Raw genomic sequence first — 23,544 nt, 5'->3', positions numbered from 1 at the left:
GACCCCTCATATCTCCGGTTCTATTGAAACCACAGCGCGCATACGCACCATTTTGGAAACGTCCTAGACTGGACTACAACATACTAAAATTTTATTAACTTGCACAATGCCGTTTTTGAGAAAAGTGACTTTGAATTTCGATGAATTTTGACGCTATCACAGCGCCACCTATGGGGACTTTTTGAACTTCCATCTGAAAGTTCTCATCGAGACGAAACCAAAAAGGTAAAATTTAGGTCGCTATGTTAATTAGAACCGGAGATAGAGGCCGGTCAATGTTCGAACTTTGACCCCTTATAGCTCGGGTCAGGGGTTATGGATCGACTTAAGGTTTTTTTTGTTTGATAGGTATAATCAACGGCTACAACATACTAAATTTTCAGCCCGATGCACAATGGAATTTTTGAGTTATTTAACTTTTAAGATTTAAAAATTTTCTTTTTAAAAAAAGCGCCCCTAGCGGTGGTTTTATGCACTTGCGATGTTAGAAGGGGAAGTGGCATTTTACGAGAGCTTTCCAAAAAGCCCTCACTTTTTAAATTCTGACAATTAGAACCGGAGTTATGGCCATTTTAAGAAATTTTTTTTGGACCCTTATAGCTCGGGTCAGGGGGGTCGGGGGACCTTAAGTTTGGTATTGATGGAAAGCTCTAAGGCCCAGCTATAACATACTAAAATTTGAGTCCGCTGAATGCCATAGGGGCGGAGCTATTGAGAAAACAAAAAAGGGGGGTCTTCAAAATGGCGGAAGGAGGGGTGGGGGGTGGGGGGTCTATGCACCAAGTTGCAATTTTCACCCGATATATAACCTTTGCCGAAAACCGCAAGTCGATATCTTTTTTAGTTTAGGAGCTATTAAGCTCCAAAGAGCGGCCGGCCGGGAACGTAACTTAGCCACATATATATTCGGAATCAGGAAGTGGCGAAACACATTTTGGCCAAATTTGAGGTCGATCGGACGACATGAAATTTTGTTAGGATTATAGTAGGTGAGATTTTGTTAAGAATCTCACCTAAATTGATTTAAGTGTAAATTATATGCAAATCTTTAGGATTAATTAGTATTTGCGTATTATAATGACATATTAAATTCCTTTAATTATTTTAATATTATCGTTTTCACTATTTGTCTGAAGAAGTAATTTCAATGCCTTCAAAGCTCTATCCAATCAGATAACACAATGGGTTTATAATATTTGGTAGGATTAAATATTTCATTACCCGTGAATGATCTTTTAATCCTGGATCAAAAATAATTCATCAACATTAAACTTCAACAGTTTCAGTAATTCTAATTGCTCTAAGCTCAAAGATTTGATACATCTGTGTCACCTTAGAGCTAAGGCTAACTTGGCAAAACAACTCTTTAAGCCAAACATATCCACAAAAAACTGTCCAAGTCTTGCATTGTCATGAATTATAATTGAGCCAAATTGAACATTATTGATGTTTTGAAACTTTTACCCCGTGATAAATCCCGCGAATTTCCTAATCAATGGAAAAATTGATGTTTTCCGTAAATTCCCCGCAGACTCTCACTTAAGAAGTTGACTCAGAAATTAACAGCCAATTAGCACACCCAATTTTCCCATTAGCAGTTCAAATAGACCTCAAAAGCCACTGATAGCGGAATATACACTCAAGAAATATGAAATTGCAAGTGTGATTTGTGGTAAAATAGCATAATTTACTGTTCGCTGTGTAACAGATGCTAATTGTAAAGTTTTCGCAGAATTTATTACAAGCAACATTCTCTCACCAGGGAGGAATGAAAGTTAGCAAGGATATTATTTTAGCGTGGGAGGTTCTTGGGAAAATATTTATATACAAACATTATGGACTTACCTCACTTAGAATGGCCCAATTTTCGCTGTCACTGTGCACATGTAGTCTGATCTCCTTAACTTTGCCAATTTTGGGCTCTAGGATGCCCTCAGCAATGCCAAAGCTACTAAAACTGCCCACAATCAGGAAACCATCAGTGGTAGTATTGTATGTACTCCAAATGGGTGATGCCTCATCCAATCCACTCGGTAGAATTTCAACCGTTGTATTGTAGAACTTATCAGACGGATGTTCGGTGTTTCCGCTCCGGAAGAGATATCTACACGCGAAACAATGCCATTTACAGAGGTTTATTTGCTATGGAATGAGTTCAGCCTGGGCACACTTACTTGCGCAGAGGGATGGCTTTGGGAAAGATAAACTCCACCTGGTCACCGGGCTGTGGCAGCAGGCCCCAGAAGAAGGTCTCTCCGTCGTAGGCTCGTCTGAGGGTGTGAGTTTTGTACGCTACTATGGCACTTTTGACTTGAGCCTTTGGATTGCTGTGTGAGTAGAATGTAGGTATCTTGCCGAATTGCTTATCCTTCAACTTCTGCACCTTCCCCTTGAGCGATGATGTTGTTCCAATGTGTTGGAACAGCGATGGCTTGTAGTGAATCCACAATTTGGCCTTCTCCTGCTTGCAGTGTTTCTGGAAAAGATAAGGCATCATATTGATTTGCATTTTCTATTCTTCAATGATGGAAGTTTTATCCAAGGAGTGAATATCTGAAGCAGAATTTTATAGTTCACTATTCTCATTTCTCAAAATGCTCAAAATAATGGTGTATTAATAAAATAAAAGCCATGAGGAGTAGGGTAATTCTGAACAGAGTCAAATATTGAATACTAAAATTTCTTTTACTGTTTCAGATGCGCAAAGAGAAAAAGAATCACGGAGAAGAACAAGTCCTACACTCAAGGGTACTCGTTCGTGGTATTTTTCTTTTCCCTATCTGAAACAGTGCGAAGTGAGCACTGAGAAAAAAAGAGGGTGCGATTAACACTTTGTCCTCGTAACTTTAACACTTTATAGGTGTAAAAATATATCAACATTTTTTAATGTTAATTTCACACCTTTTTAAGGGTGAAATTAACATGAAAAAGGGTACCTTTAACCCCTAATACACCTAAAAAGGGTAATATTTACACCGATTTTGGATCAATACTGTAGGGTAAAATTAACATTTCCGGAATGTTATTTTAACTTTTTCGGATTTCTCTCAGTGAGGGAAATTCAATGTTAAAGGGGTGTTACAGCGTCCCAGGCTTTGCAAAGTGCTCGAACTCGTGCTTAGTTACATCATTTACCGTTTACCGGTTCTCAACCGATTCATAAATCACTCAAAATATTGCCCAAAATACCTTAGGAATAATATAATTGAATTTCAGATCAAAAATAGTTTTTAATTAGTTATTAGTTAATCGACTACAGTCCATTGAGGCTTTTAAGAATTCACAGACCTTTCCACCGAGCCCAGACACGACATCATTTGATTGAGAAATACGCGCTCTACAGACTTTTAATTCGCTCTGGAAAGACGTTGGAACATAACCATTAATAAGAAATCGCACAATGCGTTTTCGAGCAATCCCAAAAAGACTGGTTTTGAAGGGGAAGAGGAGAGAGATGGGTGTAAAATGAGTAGCATGTTAACGATCCTTGGATCGACTTATACAGGCTTCAGACATAGGCTTAGCCATATGGCTTGAATTGTCTAATTTCTTGTCGGTCAAGATTTTTTTGGAAAATTTTGACTTTTGATTGGATTATGAAGGGAAATGATCTATTATATTCTGAAAAATCAATAAAATCGGTTGCTGTAAAAGGGTTTTGGAATCCTCGGGAATTGGGCTAAACCTCTGGTCTGAAGATGGTCTTATAGGGGGTCCCCAGAAGATCTCAAATCTCTAACCCTAGGTCGCGAGTAGAAGTATCTTTCTCATGAGTATGAGCTTATCACAAAGTTCTGCTCCTTTTCATCAAATTGATTGGTAACCGATATGAAATGATCTAAAATTGTCAGACTCTAATACGGGCTTCAGACCTAAGGCTTAGCCATATAGACTTATACGGGCTTCAGACCTAAGGCTTAGCTATCTGGCTTAACTCCTCTAATTCCTCATCAGGCACGATTTTTTAGGAAATTGTTGTTTAGAATTGGATATTAAGGGCAAATGATCCAATAGATTTTGAAAAATCAATAAAATTGCTTGTTATTTAGCTTTTCGAAACCTTCGAGAACTGGGCTAAACCTCCAGTCTGAAGCTGGCCTTACTGCTCTAATTCCTTATGAATCATGATTTTATGGGAAGATTCAACTTAGGATTGGATTATTAAAGATAATTAACCTATTAGGCTCTAAAAGGCTCTAAAATTGCTCACTATATAGGATTTGGAGACCTTCGGGAACTAGGCTAAACCTCTAGTCTGAAGACCGCTTAAGGGTCTTTAGTTTAGGATTCGAACGATCCTAAACTTATCTCCTTATCTCAATCAGTTGAGAATTACACATTCTAGTGTCTTTATTTCCTTTGACCTTGAAAATCGCAATTAGGAGTGGTTAAAGGGCATTTTTCTTTATTTTTCAAAAATAATCAAATTGTGTAGCGATCCGACTTATAGGAAAAAGCTACCTTCTCACAAGTTTTATATTTTTCAATGTTTCTTTCTAATGCTTCATTTTCTTACGGTAGCTGGTCTGCAACACATTTGAGACGGATTTTTTGGTCAGAATTTCATTTAGGTTTTAAGGGTTAGAAAGAAATTGGGTCTCTAAATATTTCTAAAAGCCTAGATTTTCTTCAACGTATACTGTACATTGGGTATAAATCTACAAAGAATAAAACATCATGACCTTATTTTGTTAAACTTTAAAATTTTAATCACTCTCTTTTTGAATTTCTAATTAGAATGCAAGATACCTTTTTTTGAATATTTTGCCAAACGTTTAGAGCTGGCTTCGAATTTACGGTATTCTTGAAACCACAACACCAACAATGTGTAAACGTTTTTTGCAAAAAGTTAATTTTTCTGTTGAGGTGGAATTTCAGAATAGTACAATGTTTGAATTTCAATCTCATTAAAAAAAATGTTCTTTCATGAATCTATTCACTGTTTTGCAAAGCGTCGAATTAAACTTTTCAACTTCCAACGAGACTGTAGATAAGCTTTGTCCAATTTACTTTCGAATTGGTATACTGTAAATCTCAACCGTAAAGAGTTTTCAAATCAGGAAGGTTATTACTGAATGTAACAATTAAATGTATAATGCGACCTATTGTTAGATAGCCTAGACCGCAGCTACAACGTACCAAGTTAAGTCAAAACGCCGACCTATTTTTCGAGTGTTCGATATCCAATTTTCGAAAATAGATTTCCGATTTTAGCGTTTCCTGCAATTGTTTGTCTTTTTCTAATTTATATTTATAAAGTACTATAATCAAAATTTCAAATTCACTAATTATCTTAACTCTGTCTTTGCATCCACGATTAAGTTTAGATAATCGAAACCAGAATTATGGGAATTTTTAAATTAATTTTCCTTGAAGACATAGTGTATTTTTAAAATCCATTTGTTAAATTTATTTATAAATTTTCCAATCATATCCTAACTAAATTTTTATTTTAATTCCTAAATGAGCTAGATATATCCCCCTTAGTGTTATCACTATTGCAGTATAATCACATGAACTTTGGTGTTTGCAGGAAGCTTCTGTTGAAAGCTTTTATAGACCATTAAAATTGCGCATAAAAGAATACGATAAGATAGCGAGACGTGTCTTATCAAATTATCTACAGAAATTTACTGCTGCATACTAATTTTAATAAATATGAAATTCTTCAACTTACCATATCCTTCTCCCAGTTGCAAATTTTTGTGTAGATCAGATGCTCCAGGAGCCAATCCACGGGTTTATCGTTGTAGAACATCTGCAAAAAGGTGATTACCCATGGCAATTCAGCTGACTTGAAGAGTTTCCCAATGAACCCGAGTTGACAGAAATCCAGGACGAACCACGGATCTTTGCGAACACTTTTCTCCAGTGCAAAATTCTTCATTGTCGTGATGAAGCCCCTTTTGGCCAGGATGTCATCTTCTAGTTGTACATAGAAGGTGCCCTTTAGTTGAGCATAGGTCATGAGGAAGCCAAAATCTAGATTCTGTTTAGACCGCCACTTGACCCTCTCGGGAGGATCATTGAGTGTCATCCGGAGAGCATCAAGATTGGGATAGTATGCTGCCGGTGGGGAAAATACTTCAATTAGGCCACTTTCCACGTGAGAACTAAATCTCACTTCGATCTGTTTCGCCACCAGCTGCACGTAGTCTAGGTCAGTCTCACCGATGAACACGAGGATCATCGTATCGTTGCGCTCCTCCTCATTCATGTTGGTGATGAGATTGTGAAGAGTACCCAGTAGATAAGATTGCTTTTCCCGTTTCACCGTGGGAATACCCAAGACCACAGAGACACTTTGACGTCCTCTGGACATCAGAAAGGCCGGTCTGAGGGATGTTGGATCGTCCAGGAGATGGGGCAGGAAGTGAAAGGCAGTAGGCATTCGCAAAGTTGAAGGGAAACGGGCTGCATTGGTCATATTTCGCAAAATAGCCCTGGCTTCTGGACTCAGAGCATCCAAGATGGCACCATTTAGAGTGATATTGGAGCCATCCTGAACCCCACCCGAACCACTGACCCCATTTGCGGCATTTGACATTCCCAAATACTGAGATAGGATCGCCACATCTTCCTGACGAGCTCTGTACATGGATTCCAAGTACTGCAGACGGATCTGAAATTCAGCTACGCGCTGTGATAGGGTCTGTTCGGCTGAAAGATCTGTTAATACAACAAAGAATTCCCTCTTATAGCGCAATTATTCACGCTTTGCAACGTATCAATGCAATTAACACCCAATTGGACTTTTTACAGTCAAAGACATACAAAGCCATTTGCATAAAACAACAGAATTCCCCTCGCCTCATTAAAATGCTTGTCAATGGGCGACCAATTGAAAAGGTCATTTAGATGTTTTATTCTTTTCCATTAAAAGAATTGCCGTGACTTACCTGGTCCAATGATGAGGAAAAGTATTGTCAGTGGCACCAGAACGACGATGACAAAGAGGAAATAGTAGCCACGTCGTCTGAGAGGAGGTCCTGCCAGTCCCATTTTCCTTTTCTTTACCTTTGTCTGGGTGGAAGAGGAAAAGAGATTGATGATGCCAAGAACAATATACATTTATCATTCATTTTTTAAGCTCATTCAAACAGACACATTTTTATTAGGTTTAGCAAAAACGATAAAAAAATATTATGATGCCATTAAGAATTTACAAATGGTTTTTGTCTTCACTGCGATCACTGATTTTTAAATAAATTTTATTTAGAATTTTAATTTACAAATTTAATAATTTTATCTTCCCTTTTGTTAAAGAAAGTTGAGATATCGAAATTTATTTTAATGGTTATAACTTTCTAATCTTCTCTTAGCTCTCGAGAAGAACCTCAGCTAAAAATGCAGGGTCAACGTAACATCTAAAGTTCTTGTATCTACCCATCTACCCTATCTAAGAAGCTTATATCAAAGAAGCTTATATCTATTTTTAAAAATTCTGTGTTAATCATCAAGTGAAGCAATTTGAAAGAGAACCCTTGTTTCATTCACTTTAATAACGCTCAAAATTATTTAGAATCATTTGGCTTTCGCTTAGAAATCCAATAAAATATTTACACATGCCCCATTAAGTTTTTTCTCCACTATTTGCAAATATTTAATTTAAAATCATGCCATTCCCGATAACGAAATGCATTCAGTTTGTGCTCTTAGTCTGATTTCAAGTTTAAAGAAAAAAAATTTATTAAATTTTGAATAAAAAACTGAATAAAGAGTCAAGAAAAACATCAATTAAGACTTGCAGATTCCAATGTCTTTATATTCTCAGCACTCATGCATTTTCATAAAATACTGTGAATGAATGTGAATAAATTAAATATTGTATCCCAACTAAAGAAGAAAAATACTTAATAAAAAGAATCAAAAAATTATTTGAACATTATTTACAGTAAGAAAAAATAATCTTTTAAATGTTTTTATACAGATATTGGTATTATTTGTGTGGAGTAAAAACACATTTTATTATTATATTAATGAATTGGGGACATAAAATTTATTTAAATACTGGCCCATTCAAGAGGAAATTATGACAATCAATGGTTTATTTACCATCTTTAATCTATTTGTAGGCAATGCTTATAAATTCTTTGATAAGTCCTATGTAGTTTTCTAGAATGAACTTTTGAATATAACTGAAGTAGAGGAAAATACACCAGTTGTTCTATAAAATTTAAGAAAATATTTATTTAGAATGAAAAGGTTTACAGGTTACTCAACCAATTTGAATCGATTCATAAATCACTCAATAGATTCCATAAAATAGTTTAAAGAGTAATTAAAATTATATTCGAACAAAAGTTACTTATCGGTAAATAACCGGTACATTACCGGTTCACAACCGATTTGAACCGACTTATAAATCATTCAAAATATTTCCCAAAATACACCTCAGGAGTAATTTAATTGAATTTGGTATAAAAATTATTTATCGGTTATGAACCGGTTCATTACAGATTCAAAACCGATTGGAACAGGTTTAGTTTTGTCGGAAATTCCAAGACCTTTCCAACGAGCTAAAACATGACCCCATTCGATTGATAAATTCACTCTCTAGTGTCTTTTTAACTTTTGACCTTGAAAATCCGTTATTAGGAATGATTCAACGGTATTTTCGTCTAAGGACGAAATGTCCGCCTGGATAATCTCTAAAACATATCCAAAAATGAAAAAAATCGCACAACGCGTTTTCGAACAATCCTAAAAATACATGGTTTTGGAAGGGGAGGGGGGGAAATGAGGGGCATGTTAACGATCCCTTAGTCGATTTAAGTGATCTTAAGTGGTCTTAAGAACTTAAGTGGTCCCCCTTAAGTTCCAAGTCGCTATCTCTAACCGTTTGGCCTCTAGAGCTGATGACAGCCGGACGGACAGACGGACAAATAGCGTGACGCCAAAAAACTCGAAACTTTAGATTTCCAAAATTCTACCAAAATACAACTCTGGGGGGGGGGGTAAGGAGTCGAAATATATATATAACTCAAAATCGAGGGATTATACTGCTCTCTCCGTGGAGTTCGAGCAGTTAAATAAAAGAAAAAAAACCTTCGAAAGTATTTTGTGAGGCGCGTATAGTCTATATTATTGGTTTCGATTTTTCACGCTTAGTCTAAAATTTTGAAACCTGTAGGGGAATTCTGTAACGATTTGACAAATTTTGGTTGTAAATTCGGGAGCAGGATAACAATAAAGATCAGTGAGCTACAAATCGATTTCGCAAAGAGCTTTGTAAAACTCGCAATATTTGATATAAATGGCTTTTTCGAATAATAAAAAAAACAAAATAATTTTAAGAGGGATAAAATTAATTTTAAGATAAAAATTACTTATCGGTTCATAATAGTAAAGTAAAGTTTGGAATATAGGGTTCAATTCAGGCTTAATTCACAATCGTTTGGTGAGACAGGTTTGATTTTCAAACCGTTTTTGTACGTTCATCGTTTTCATTTATGTGGTCTTAACTCTCTAAAAACGATTGGATCATTGGTAACCTAAAGTTTTTTCTGACTAATATAAAATGTTTTTGTTTTTGGATCAACGGTGATCTACGTATCTACTATCCACTTCTCCTTATATCTTATAGGGTTAAAGCTCTGCAACAAATTGTTTGTTAAAATTCTTTTATTATTGATATAATACCGATCAGAGGATTCCAATTCAGATAGCCTAAGTGTGTTATCACACTTGCACATTAAAATTTTAATGTGATTCACATTAATTGTCGCTGGTGAGAGTCCAAATGTGTAATTTGTGTAATTGAATCACTTTATATTCAAAATTTGATCTATTTGTTGATAAAAAGGTAGACTTGGCCCGCAAAATTTGATATAAATTTATTTATAGCATTAATGCGAAAAATTAATACGATTTTCTCTTTAATTTTTTAATGTGAAATATATTTATGCTTTAGGTAAATTTAAACTTATTTTTGCAGGCCAAGTCCACTTCTTTATCAATTAATAGAAAAACCCCAAATATTAAGTGACTCAAAGACACAAATAACATATTTGGACGCTCACAAGCGACAATTAATGTGAATCACATTAAAATTTTAATGTGCAAATGTGATAACGCCCTAAGAGTAGTGAGAATAACTATAATGCCTACTAATAAATAGATTTTAAGGATTCAAGTCAATGCCTAAAGAAAAGTTCAGTAATCTACACCGAGAAAAACTAGGACGGTAAAATTTACCATCCTCCATACAAAATTCTAATGGCCGGATAGTAAAAAAAGTCACCCAGCAAACGCGATATTAAATCGTACTGTCAAAAATTGTAGAATCTATTATATGGATAGTAAATTCTAATAGCCGGTGGTAAATTCCAATATCCCCGGATGTTAAATTCTAACATCTAATATGCGGCCAGTAAAATTTACTACCCGGATATTAGAATCTAAAAGAGGTCAAGGTAAAATCTAAAGGAGGATAGTAGATTTTACCATCCGGCTATTAGAATTTACTATCCATAGGATAGTAAATTTGTCAAGATGGTAGATTCTAAAGGAAAGTTCCTATGGAGGATGATATTTTCTACTATTTTTTGAGGCAGTAGAATTTAAAGACACGATTTATAGCAAATACCATCTAAATTTTTCTCGGTGTAGTTAATTGTTAAAAGTTCGTCAAAAGACTGTTCTCTAACAATTTTACAAATTTTTTTTTCAATTCGGATTAAAGAACATCTTGTATTCATTTGGCGAAATTTGAAATAAAACCCTGGCTACTGATTGAAAGTGATTCCCCTGTACCTCTGTATGAACAAATATCCTTCTGACAAACTTTTAAAAAAAAATGACAAAATTTTACGTTAAACTCTTTCGGTCAGATTTTTTAATACGAAATTAGATCTTAAAAATTCAAAAATTTGCACATTACAAAATACAGATCTATCACCTTATCTATCTTCTTCTTCTTTCCTTTAACATTTTATAGGATCGAAGTTCTTGACACTCAAAGATCCATATCTTATCACATTTTCTGGCACGTGAAGCTATCTGTCTACTGATATTTAACAGTAAACCTACCGACCGTTTTTGGTCGTTTTTTCTAGCGTGATCTGTCAAATGACAGACCGCAGTAGGCAGGATACTCAACAATTTTTTATTGGAAAAGAGAAAAAATTAAAATTTAAAGACTGCAAAATATATTACATGTATTTTAAGGAAATTTATAAATTTTGATAGCGACATTGTACCGTTTAATTGTGTGTTAATTTTAAAAAGTCTTAAACCTGATCAATTTGACTGGTCTTGGAAGGTTTAGTTAGTCGAGAAAAGATATTGAAAATTGTTAAAATTCTTAAAAAATTGTCTATTGCAGCAGATCTATGTAAACTATAAACATTCGGTTTTTTTTTAAATGTAGCCATGTAGTTGCATCAATAACTAATTTAAAAAGTTAGGGATTTCGAATAAATTACATTTTTTTAATTACACTAACAATTTAATAATTTACCTAAGATATATACATACATTTTTTAACAGGTGTAATTTAACGTTTACGTTATTCATGTAATTCTGAACAATTACACAATTATCTTGCTTGAATTTAAAATAATTTTAACACTTTGAAACCTCTGAAGAATTCCGAAACACAAATTCAATTTAATGAATCCGTAATTTTTTCCCCTCTCAACACTATTTATGGCATTTAATTAACCCACTAAATATAATTGAAATCACTTGTAATGATTTATATTGGCTTTCAGTGAGTTAAGTTTAATTCACTCTCTTTCTGACAGCAATAAATAATAAACTATTATTGCCCTTTGCTGATCAAATGCTCCACTGCAAAATGCATCATTGATAACAGAATTGCAAAACTCACTGGACGAAATGAGGCAATTTTTCTGTATATCTTTTCCTAATAAATTTCAATATTTGCAAGTGTTGTGATTAAAATGTGTTGGACCACGTAGATATGAGGACTTTTTGCGTCTGGAACTAAATTGTGACTGGTGGAAGTTGCATGCTCTTTGCATCGACTATGAAAATTATACTTCTCTTGCCATTCAACTTTTTAAGGCTTCTGTCGTCTCCATCACGAAGTTACATTGGAAACGGAAAACAGAAGTGGAAAAAATAGAGAATAATCGACTGCCAATAAAAAGGCTCGAGTCGTAACACTGGAAGGCAATACACGAAAAAAAATCACAGAAAGTGCAAGGAAAGACATTATGTTCCTAAAGCTGGCGGGTTCATTAGTCATTTTTACTGCTGTGTTACTGCTTATGCTCATTCGAGATTTTTTTCAATTTTAATTTGTTTGAATAAATTATGAAAGAAAAACATTGTAATAAATCTATCTTTGAGTCAAGTTCAACAAAGCAATGACTTTTGAGCTATATAACTTAGACCACATGTGAGACACAAGAAGTCAATAAATTGATGAAAGTCTTCTGTTCCAATAAGAACTTTGATCAGGCGCAGATTTTTTTACAGTGTAAGTTATTGAGAGTAATTGGTGTTTTATTAATAAAATCAATTAGAATCCCCATGAGATATTTTTTTTCTTCTCAGCAGCAAAATGCACTAGAGTTTATGTTGAAATCGCTCGAAGGAATTATCACAACGAGATATTATAAATAGTTCCACGCTTTTTCACCATGGAGACTGAAAAATTTCTCAGCCAATCTCTATACAAGTCATTCTTTTTCTTGCACAGGATATAAAAAAGGAAGTCGACGGTTATGGTAAAAAAAATTGTTGGCAAGATCACAGAGAAAATATAAAATTATGTCTTCCTCGTGGGAAACATTGGAACACGCAGGAAGAGGGTAACAATTTATTGCAAAAATATCAATTTAAAATATTGCAGACAATGGAATTGGGGCTAGTTTAAGAGAAAAGATTTTAACGAACTAACGCTTTAATTTGATCATGGAAAATATCCTACTGAGCCCAGCTGAGCTACTTATTTTACGCCAACTTCAGGTTGTAAAAATGCCAAAGATGCTGTGTCATTGTGTTCAACAAAAATATCATAGTCCCTTAAAATTGTAATTTTCTGCTGATTAAATGGTTTTTAATATTGTAAACAAGGTTGTAAATGCCATAGTGTACTGTGTAGTCATAGATTTGTGCAAAATGCGTGAAATATTTCAACTATATAGGGTCTACTATACGAGCCGGAGTTGCATCCAGCAGAGGTATCAAGAGATTTTCGAGCAGTAGTGCTTAAAACGATTTTAGCATTTCTCTATGGTCCCGTAGCGAGAAAAGCGAAGGCTAATATAGACGTTTTTTATAAATTTTAACCCATTAGAGTGGATGCGCTAAAATCAAAAATTTGAAGTGAGTTTCTCAGATATAGCTTCTACATCCACCAGTGACGCAATAGGCAAGAGCGTTAGCTCTTGGGCGGATAGATCCCCGGATTGACTCACAGTTGTTGTGAGTTTGAGTCCCTCCCGCTGGAAAGATCTGAATGTCTGAGTTAGGCAATTTTCACATGTAACAATAACATAATATAATGTAAAAAGCATCCGCGCCACTGGAAGGCGCTTCCGGGAGATCTACAATGAACTTCCAGCAGATTCTTCCAACACAGGATATGAGGGATATGACATTGTAAAAAATGATTACATATCTTGTAATACAAATATCTTGATACGATTAATACACCATTGGTGAGAAGTTATTGTAATTCATTTTAGACTCTTTCAGAATTTATCGAAATAGTTTTTTTTGAGATACAAGAATTATTGGCTAGAGACATATTCAGAAGCTTAATGTTTATAAAAATACTGTATGCTTTATGTACAATGGCACAATCGATTCCGACTATTCCTACAATTTAGCAACGATCCATTTACTCAACGATCATCACTTTCTCCCGGAGCCTCTAAAATTATTTATCTATAACAGAATTAGTTTTGGAATTTAATAATTCTGGGTATTTTTTTTTTTAAATATTTCCACAATACATTTGGGATTAATGGCAGTAGAGTGACGGTAAAAACTAATTAGGACTTAAATTATTTTATATTAATATCTTTATTTTTGGCTTCATAAAAACATGTACAGTACAATATGAGAAAGGTAATTTTTGCCGCTTTTTTAAACCCTAGATAGACTTACAGTTCAAGCCGAGAGGCGGCTTACTGGTAAGCTGATGGGAATGTAGTCTAATAATTATTTTGATTATAATTACGTTAAACTGTCTCTCGGCTTAAGCCATAGGTGTGCCCAGCACATTAGAGTTCTTCAGAGTCTTGGCTCTTATTAAGTTTTTATTACACTAAATGAAATTCACTTGATAAACATTAACAAACATATTGTTACAAACTTAAGAATGATTAAAGTGCTATTTGCTTATATGGTTTATTTATACAGAGATTTGCGTTATTCATATCAAAAAATTTATACTAATTACACAAAAAAGTTTCAACTAGTAAGATCACAATCCTCTTCCGCAGTGCTAACTATAATTTCGTAGTTACTATCAATGATTTTTATCTAATTCGTAAATTTGCATGTTGCTTTATCTGTTTCATGCTAAACAATTAATTTAAACTGTCTCTCAATTAAGTAATGGTCATGCAATTTTCCATCATTGATTTTTTTCCGTATGTTATAAATGTTAAATGTTTCAATAAATTATTAATGAGTTGTTTTCAAGAATCCTCCTCCACCGGAACTTATGTATTTTTTATGGTTACCCTGATTGTACATCGACTTCTCAATGTAGGACCCACCCAAATTGTGAAAAAATTCAAAGGATTAACAAATAATTTTTCCATTCGGGACACAGAGTGTACCTTGACGAGGGAAATGCCCATTTGATTGTTCATTCAGTGGCCCCTCCTTGAATTTATAGGTACGGCAAATGTGTATTTTTAGTCCTGAGCTTCCGCGGTTTTAGAGCTACAATTTAACTTCGGATCATCTACCAAAATTTCGATTTTATTCACAAAATGCTGACAATTTTTCCGATTTTAAGCGTGAGTTTCCGGGGCAATATTATTACTTCGATAGGAAATAAATATGCGTTTCAGTGGATAATATTATGATTTGCTGTGAATGACAAATTGAGGTGTTCTCGACAAGGTTCCCCAACCATCATCGGGCGTTAGTACAATACCACCCCCATGGCCATAAGGGAAAATGTGTGTCAAAAGTTCCTATTTTCACACAATAAATATATTTGATATTTGACTTTCCACCCACACACAGGTTTTTAATGACAAAAAGCCAACATTCTCTTTCCATTGAACATTTTCCACTCAAATATTTTTTTTACGTAACAACAATCCAGACGATGGAAAAGGAAAAACACTCACTTGGTGTCAAATGGGAGCATTTTTTGGGCTTTGGTCACGATTTTTGGCAGCAAATCCAAATTCAGAGACTTTGCAAGTCTCGAGGTAATATCCACGGTTATTTATTTATTTGGTAAATCACTATTTATTACACTTTAAAACTCCCTAACTTATGCGATTCATGTGAAACGAGATTCGCCTCTCCTCAAACTAAATGGTAAAAAATGCTCTAAGCTGTCAGTTGCGACATGAGTTGTGGAGGGGAGACCATTTTCTCGCTACCAGCGCCAACTGCGAGAAGTACTAATGGGTTAACACTAAGCATGCGTTGCGCTTCCCAGCTACACGAACTTATCGGTATGTAATCACGGCTTTATATTGCCTCACACTGGGCGTTGCACCATCAATGGGGTCCTCTGGTGGCGGTGGAAGTCCCTCAGGCACGTAGATACGAAAGTTTTGAAAGAGTGTGGTCAAGAAGAGAAACAAATTGCTCCTTGCCATCATTTCGCCCATGCACCTCCTCTTGCCTACACCAAACGGTGCGTATTGGTCAGGGATGGTGACCTTGCCATTCTCGAGGAAGTGGTTGGGTTCGAATTTCTCAGGGTCTGCATACGTTCCGGGATCACGACACATCCCAAAGAAGGATGCCACCACCATGGTATCCTTGGGGATTGCGTAACCACAAAGTGTGGTGTCTCTGAGGGCACGATGTGGGATGCCGAAAGTGTTTGACATGAAGAAACGTAGTCCTTCGAGCACAATTGCTTCGCAATAAGGCATGCTGAAAGAAGAATGTTTATTAATTTATATTTATATATTACATTTATACCGACAATTGTAGAAATTCTGTATTGAGGCAGAATTATATACGATAGTTTTAAGAACTTGAATACATCTTGAAAACGCCTTTAATAATCTGTAATAGAGTTTAAAAATGAATTTTGTTATGGGTTTTGTCATACATTTTATCGGTTCAATATTAAAGACCAATGAGAAAATAAATATTGATTACTAAGAACCTCATTTTCTATTGTACAATTCAATTTTGTCTGTATAGAAAATAGTTTCTCGATCCGTAAAATATGTATTTTTAATTCTCTTTCCTGAAACTATTTGTTTGCGACTAAATCTATTTTTGTCACCATTCAATTTCGTTGATCAAAATATTTGACATAAGAACTGTAATTAATGGTTGGTAGTGTAGAAAATGTCCTACTGAGCCTAACTGAGCAACTCATTTTACGCCAACTTCAGGTTGTAAAAATACCAAAAAATATTACAGTAGAGTCTCTCAAATCTGAATCTCTCAAATTCGAACGCCGTTTGGATTCAAAATGTCAATTGTGAGGTTATGTTAGAAAGTTCGTATTCTTGGTGAATGAAAATCATATTTATGTGCTTCTTCCTGAATGTTTACATACATTATGGTCGTGTAAAATAAAAATGAAGTATGTTATCACTAAAACTTGCGAGAAAGTACGGAAATTTGATTCAAAGTACAATTTAATCTCACACAAATTTCGTTAGTTTTGAAAAAATCGTTCGAATTTGGGAGGTGAGAAATGTCAAAAATACCCCCCGAGCGTTCGAATTTAGGAGACTCTACTGTATGGTCATAATGTCTACAACAGTTCTTTAAAATCCTTCAAAAATTTGTGTAATGAAAATCTCCAATATCTGCACACTACTTCCGACTTCCGACCATATTATCTGCTCCTTGGTTATAGTCAAAGTAATCTGACTTAGTGGAAAAGTAAATTATTGAAGATATCGATTTTTCAAGATCACTGCTCATCCTTTCATGACTGTCAATAAATTGTTGTGTCAGTAAATTACTATACCAGTTGCTATTGTCAATGTTTCTATCGTTATTGATAAATGAGGTTTCAAAAATAAATTCATTTATTTAAACATACAAGGCAAATCCGAATATGACACTAGATAAAAGTAAAAAATAAGGTTTAGAAATCAAACTATGGATTTGATTCAAAACGAGACAAGAAAAGAAAAAAATCAACAAAAATCATGAACTAACTTTACGTACGAATCGTGCAAGATAATGGGTTAACATGTCTTATAAACTTCAGAAAAAGCGCTTAAAGAACAAAATTTGGAATATTAGACAAACCAGTTTTGAAGTTCGAATCTTGATAATGTAGAATTAATTTAAAGTTATGAAATATCTACTAGAGACTACCTGACTTGTTTATCAAAGTTTTATGCTCTTATATTTTCCTTCCTATATCCCCTTGATCTTAATTTTAATCTGTAACTCAATTGTTTTACTTCTTTACAATTTCTTTTTCTTTTAAGAGATATCGGCTTTCGGTCTTCGACGACCCCCCCCCCTCTACCCCATATAAGTCAACATTATCTAGGACAGTCTTTTTCTCCCCCCCCCCACCGACCCCTCTTTACACCCTTTGAAACCATGTTTTCTTGGTTTATTTCACAAACGGCTCCAATTTCTTTTTCATTTTCGAATATGTTTTGGAGGTTGTCAAGCTGAATATTTCGTCCTTTGACACTTATGTTCGAAAAACATTTCGATATCGAATTTTTGAAAATTAACGTTTAACCATTTTGAAGGGTCTATTGTACAACCGATTTGCTCAAATTTGATTATTTTTTAAAGATCTTTAAATTTCCAACCCGGCTGCTTCGGATTTAATTGGTAATATACCCATACGTAAATGATATACCATTCTCGTATTTACTTCTTACTCATGATAAAATATTCTAATATACATATGTGCGTTTCTTAAGCAATTTTTATTTCGGAATACTTTTTTTTTTTAATTTTATGAACAAATTTAATTGATAGTAAATTGGTATTCACCCGAAAAGCATTCGAAAATATAATATTCGGAGAGCTATTTCTTGAGAGTTCGAGCATTCTGTCATCTCGTATGCTAATAATTTTTCAATGTCACAACTTTCTAAAATTTTTGCATATTCAATAAAATTACTCAAAGATAAGAAGACAAAGTATTGGAAAAACTGCATTTGAACCAATTTTTAACATTTATTCAAGTAAAAAATATATTTCTGTACTTTAGTCTGATTAGTTCGAGGTTTTCAAAGCTCACAAGTGCTTTGTCGCCTATATACTTGAAACTAAATATAAGTTAAAATAAATAGTTAAAAAGCATTCAGTAGATAAGCATTTAATACCTTGAGAGCAATTTTATAAGGAACTTAAGTGTTGTGATAACTCGATAATAAGTTTTTTCTTCATTATCTGCCAAAGGAACCACTTTAATGCAGCTTAATCAAAATTAATTTAGTTTTGGACAAATTCGATTGCAAAGCAACACTGAACTTTCATTTATTTCTAGTTTTACTATTGTTTTATTTACTTGTACATGAATAGAGCATTTTACCCAAAAAAAATCAAATAGGGGGAACTGGGGCAGTAGTAAACTGGGGTAGTTGTAAACACTGTGATTTTTTTCATTAATTTTAAGACTCCAGTGGATAAAACCCATAAGCATTCATAGATACCATGGGGATGTATATCCACAGATGAATTGGTCAATAAAATCCTAATACTTTAAAAATAAAGATCATTTTTCCCGAAAATGTTGGTATTTCGATTATTTTGGTCATTTGGATTTCCACCTGGAAATTAAAAACTGTGTAAAATAATCGAAATGTAGCAATACCAGTTCTTTCCTACATCTTTTAGGATTATATTAATGCATTTACTAGACAAATAGAGATTCTCATTATTTCAAAAGAATTAATAATTGGTCAGAAAACAGCATTTGGGGTAGATGTAAACAGGCAATTTCAATTTCACAAAATGAGTAGGTAAAAGAGCGGGAAATTGACCTTCATGCGAAATATCTATAATTCATAGATTACGAAAAAAATTGGTGCTGTGTTCAATAAAAAGTCACATGATGTCAAAATATGGGGAAACTCCATTGAAAAATGTCTTTGATATGCATGCTTTTCCTTTTTTTGCTATTTTAATTATTCTTTGTAAAAAGTGTCGTGATTTTTTTAATAATATGCAGTCTTTATATATCTCTTAAGTAATTAAAATAATCGAAGGTGGTGCAAAGTTAATTTCAAGGGTGGAAAAAAGGGTGTTTACATCCTCCCCAGAAAGTGTTTACTTCTACCCCAGGTATTTTGTGAAAAGACAAAAATGCACACTGACACAAATTTTATTTTTATGGAAAACTCAATTGTTTTCCAGCATCCGCATTACCCTCGACAAATTGCCTATACCCAAGGGTAAAACATTGGCTAAGAAAGATTTTCCAAAAAATTACGGTGTCCTTGGAAAATGACCTCAAATTCGCATCTATCGAAAATGGTTACATGTGCCCCAGTCTCCCCTACAACACCTTTCCACTGAATATACAGTGAAATGGTGTTATGCTACATTTGAGTAAAACTTATGAAAATTACTCCCTTTGTAAACTTTTGCAATAACCTACATTAGTTATAATTGAGCACCCATAGAATTACCGCCCTTAGCTCTGCCATTGCTTTAAATTTACAATTCAACCCCTAAGCGCATTTTAGACAAAGGAGTATTGAGAATGGTAATGTCCCTAATCAGAAAATCACTTTAATAATGTAAATGTAAACTAACTCTGGCCATAATTTTCAAAAATCGATACTTACTTGACGCGATCTTCGAGCTTAGGGAGTCTCTCACGTCCAACTACTGTATCTATTTCTTCTTGCATTTTCCTCTGAACCTCCTGATCACGTACGAGGTTGAGAATGGAAAATCCAAGGGTTTTACTGGTAGTTTCTGACCCAGCAATGAACATGTCCAAGCAAATGGCAAGGAGTTGTTTTTCTGAGAAACTGTCACTCTTGTTGGGAGAGTTCAATGCGCGAAGATACACGTCCATTAAATCATTGGGTTCATCGTCCATTTTAAGGTTTAGCTTATGGTGTTCAACTTCCTCCTGCACAAACTCATGCATAGACTTATGACACTCAACGAACTGTTTATACCCCGAAGCTTCAGGAGCAATGTACCTTAGGAAGGGGAAGTGGCTAAACTGAGCTCCCATCATGTCAATGCTGGCGAAGAGCTCATGAAGGATTCTCTGAAGGTTCCTTAGCTTTTGGTTGTCCCTGGAGTACCGTTTACCCGCCATCATTGTCCACAGAGTGTTGAGAATGTAAATATTGAGGAGGTTCTGCATCTCCACCAGAACTGATCCTCCACCACTATCAACAAGATTTTTCATATCCTCGAGCAGGAATTCAGCTTCTCGCTGGATCAACTCAACCATTCCACGTCTTGCAAAGCCAAACTCTTTCAGATGACGTACCACAAAACGCCGCTGCTCCATCCAAAAGTCCTCATCGGTCAACAGGACCCCTCTTCGCATGTTCCAAGTCCTTGTTTCGTAAAAGGGTCCTGTAGGTCGCCCATCAATCTCTTCTCGACTCATCATATCCTTGATGGCGGCACTTGTGTAGACAAATGCTACTCTATCCTTTCCTACTTTGAAACCTACAATCCCTCGACGGTCCTTATCGTAATGCTGGGCTATTGATTCTATGGCTTTCCACAACATTCCACGGCGTTCTCTTTCTCGATGAAGGCTCAGAGCGCTACCAATGATAGGGTACCAGAAAGGTCCGAGAGGGAAGTCCCGAGGTTTCCGACAATCCAAGATGAGAAACAGTATGACCGTGAGGAAGAATAGTAGTCCCGGAAGACTCCATACTTGAAATATTTAAAAGTATATTAAGGTCATTAAAAAATTCAATTACTCATACAAATCAGGAACACATTTTTGCCAAAATAATATTATTAGTTTTCTTTTGTGATAATTATGGAGTTTTTTTTACTGTTTATCTTTTCAAGAAAGTTCGCATTACAATAAATGAGAACTCTAGGATAATAAATCCTGCGAGATTATATATGAGTTTCTTGTTTAATAATTTATACAAGTTGAAACGAACTTTACGGAAAGTTTCAACTCGTGATCACGAATCTTTTTTTTATAAGTTGCACCCCAAAATAATTTTATTAATCAATAAATATTATGTTGAGCTACTCTGCGGGTAAAACATCAAAATCATGACATCAAGAATTTCAATAAACTGGTATTTTAAAAGTCATTTAAATATTATAAAAATATATTATGTCTCTTAAGAAATTTTATTTTAGTGACAAAAGCCTAAATTATTAAGTTCTAAAAATTTATAAACTTCGAAGTTTTAATTGAATTATATTTATTTTTTAATTTTTAAAATAACTTTAGAAAACATGTTTGTCTTTAAATAATTAATATTTCTTTTTAGGAAATCAGTTCACTAAGTACTTTTGAAGAGCATTTTAAGACGATTTAATTTGGTGAAACCTAATAAACAGCCTTATGGATAATTCAAAACGTTAAGTAATTTCATCCAATAATCCTTAGAGGAACTCAAAGAAGCCTTGAAAAAAATTTATACTTAAAACATAATTTCTTTTCATATACCAACATTAAGAATTTATATTTTGCTTTTTAGTCTTAATATTCTTAGAATTTTAATGGAATTTAATCTTTTAGGGTGGAAATAAGTACAATTTTACTGAATAAATTTAGTGGCTAGGGTATTTATTTTTGTTTAACTAAGCTTAATAACTTAAAATTTTTAACTATATGTTTTAAATTATAATTATATTTTTTTTTTAAAAAGTTTTACATATTTTTTTCTGAAATATCATTGGTAAAATGTTTAGTGAGGAAAAAGAAAGAAAAAATTAAAGTCATAGAGGCGATGGGTCTTCTTAGGAACCAGAAACAAAATCAAAAAATGCCCACATCTTTTCATATAATTGTAATAAAATGAGGTACTCCAAGGGTCGAAAGTCTTCCGTTGTTAGATACCAAAAGAATTTGTTGCGTTATTTATTTATTTATTTATTTTTATTATCTGATAGACAAATTAATTTTATCCATTGATGATTTGGTATTTATTTCGTGAACGTGTATAATTTTATATCAGGATTTCTTAACATCGGATTTTAGTTAAAATAGGCCTCAAGGCTTAAGAACTTTCTTCGGTAAGGTGGGGTAGGTTTGGGGTAAGTTACACAAAAAAAAACTCTAATCAGATTTGTTAGAAATTCAGCCATTTTAGGATACATGGGATGCAGGTATAGCCTTATGCCCTAGACACAGACACACTTACAACTTAAGCCGAGAGACGGCCTAACGTAAATTATAATCAAAATCAGATTACATTTCCATAACTTTCTGACTAATACATCTCTCGACTTAAGTCGTAAGTGGTCTAGGGTCTAGGGCATTATTCATATCAAGGTTGTTGCTTAATCCTTCCTAATATGTATATCCCGCGAAATTTAAATATCCTCATTTTATTTAAAGTTCATTTTGAAAGGGAACATTTCAGAGTTTACAAGGGTGTACATGAAAATGAAAATTGGAATAGTCCCACTATCCCCTACACTGAGGAAACGCGTAAAAGTTTGATGCAATCTCTTCATTTTGGGCAACTTCCTGCTAAAGTTTGCGGAACCCACAAACAACTCACGTATCTCTTGAGGTGGCTGTGGAGATTTCTTCTTGAATGCATTTTATTACCTTTTCATCTCCGTCGGACTAGTTTTCTGTATTGCATTTTGCATCTCTAGCCGTACTTTTTCAATTCATAAAAGACACCACATGAGCAACTTACTCATTACGTAATGGACAAAGTGCAAGTGCAATAGAGACAAGATATGCAGACACCGCAATTGCTTGTCGGCTTCTCTTTGGAGAAAGTTTTTCTCACAGAGCCATTGAATTGCGGGTTTGCGAGAGTGACTTGCATTGTGAAAAATCAAACTTATGCAATGGGAAATATTTATGTTTCGAAAAGAAAAATAGATTTCTGGGTGATCATTTCCTATTTAGGTAACTTTCCTAGCAAGTTATATCGGGAATTCTTTTGCATAAAGAATTTTTATTTATTGCATTTTCCTATTGGATTTTCAATATTTCAATTAAAGTTTTTCTTTACTGAGTTTTTTTTTGTGTTAAATATAAATATAGGCCACAGTCTTTTCATTAAGTTCTTCTTACACTTCCCTCCAAATAAAATTTACCTTTCGCCAAGAACGAATTGAAAATTGAGTGATAATCCAAAATTTCCAAGTAATTTCCGCCCAAAGTTATCATTTTTTAGCCACACTGACGAAAATCAATAACTTCCTTAACGGTCAGAGAATCACTAATAAAAATTGCACAAATCCCACTTTAAGATTCCACTGTTGTCACGAAATTTCCTCGAAGAACTG

General features: G+C 34.3%; 2 protein-coding genes across 2 annotated transcripts in view; both read right to left on the bottom strand.

Moving 5' to 3' along the window:
- LOC129805437 (alpha-1,3-mannosyl-glycoprotein 4-beta-N-acetylglucosaminyltransferase A) overlaps positions 1-15,500 on the bottom strand; it is a 20,729-nt gene extending 5,229 nt beyond the window's left edge. Inside the window, exons 1-5 of the mRNA XM_055853332.1 lie at positions 15,288-15,500; positions 6,900-7,023; positions 5,678-6,669; positions 2,175-2,476; positions 1,846-2,104 (exon numbers count right to left, since the gene is read on the bottom strand). Coding sequence (XP_055709307.1) covers positions 1,846-2,104; positions 2,175-2,476; positions 5,678-6,669; positions 6,900-7,002 — 1,656 coding nt within the window. The 5' untranslated portion in view covers positions 7,003-7,023; positions 15,288-15,500. The remainder of the gene's footprint in view (positions 1-1,845; positions 2,105-2,174; positions 2,477-5,677; positions 6,670-6,899; positions 7,024-15,287) is intronic.
- On the bottom strand, positions 15,373-23,544 carry LOC129805440 (probable cytochrome P450 303a1). Its single transcript, XM_055853342.1, has 3 exons — positions 23,353-23,544; positions 19,914-20,979; positions 15,373-16,053 (listed from the first exon to the last, which is right to left on the bottom strand). Exons 1-3 carry the CDS (start codon positions 23,423-23,425, stop codon positions 15,618-15,620), a joined length of 1,575 nt encoding a protein of 524 aa, XP_055709317.1. The 5' UTR covers positions 23,426-23,544; the 3' UTR covers positions 15,373-15,617.

Source organism: Phlebotomus papatasi, chromosome 3 (genome assembly GCF_024763615.1).
Source record: "Phlebotomus papatasi isolate M1 chromosome 3, Ppap_2.1, whole genome shotgun sequence".
NCBI lineage: Eukaryota > Metazoa > Arthropoda > Insecta > Diptera > Psychodidae > Phlebotomus > Phlebotomus papatasi.
Note: the sequence above shows the minus strand (reverse complement) of the source record. Positions and strands in the feature narration are given on the sequence as shown.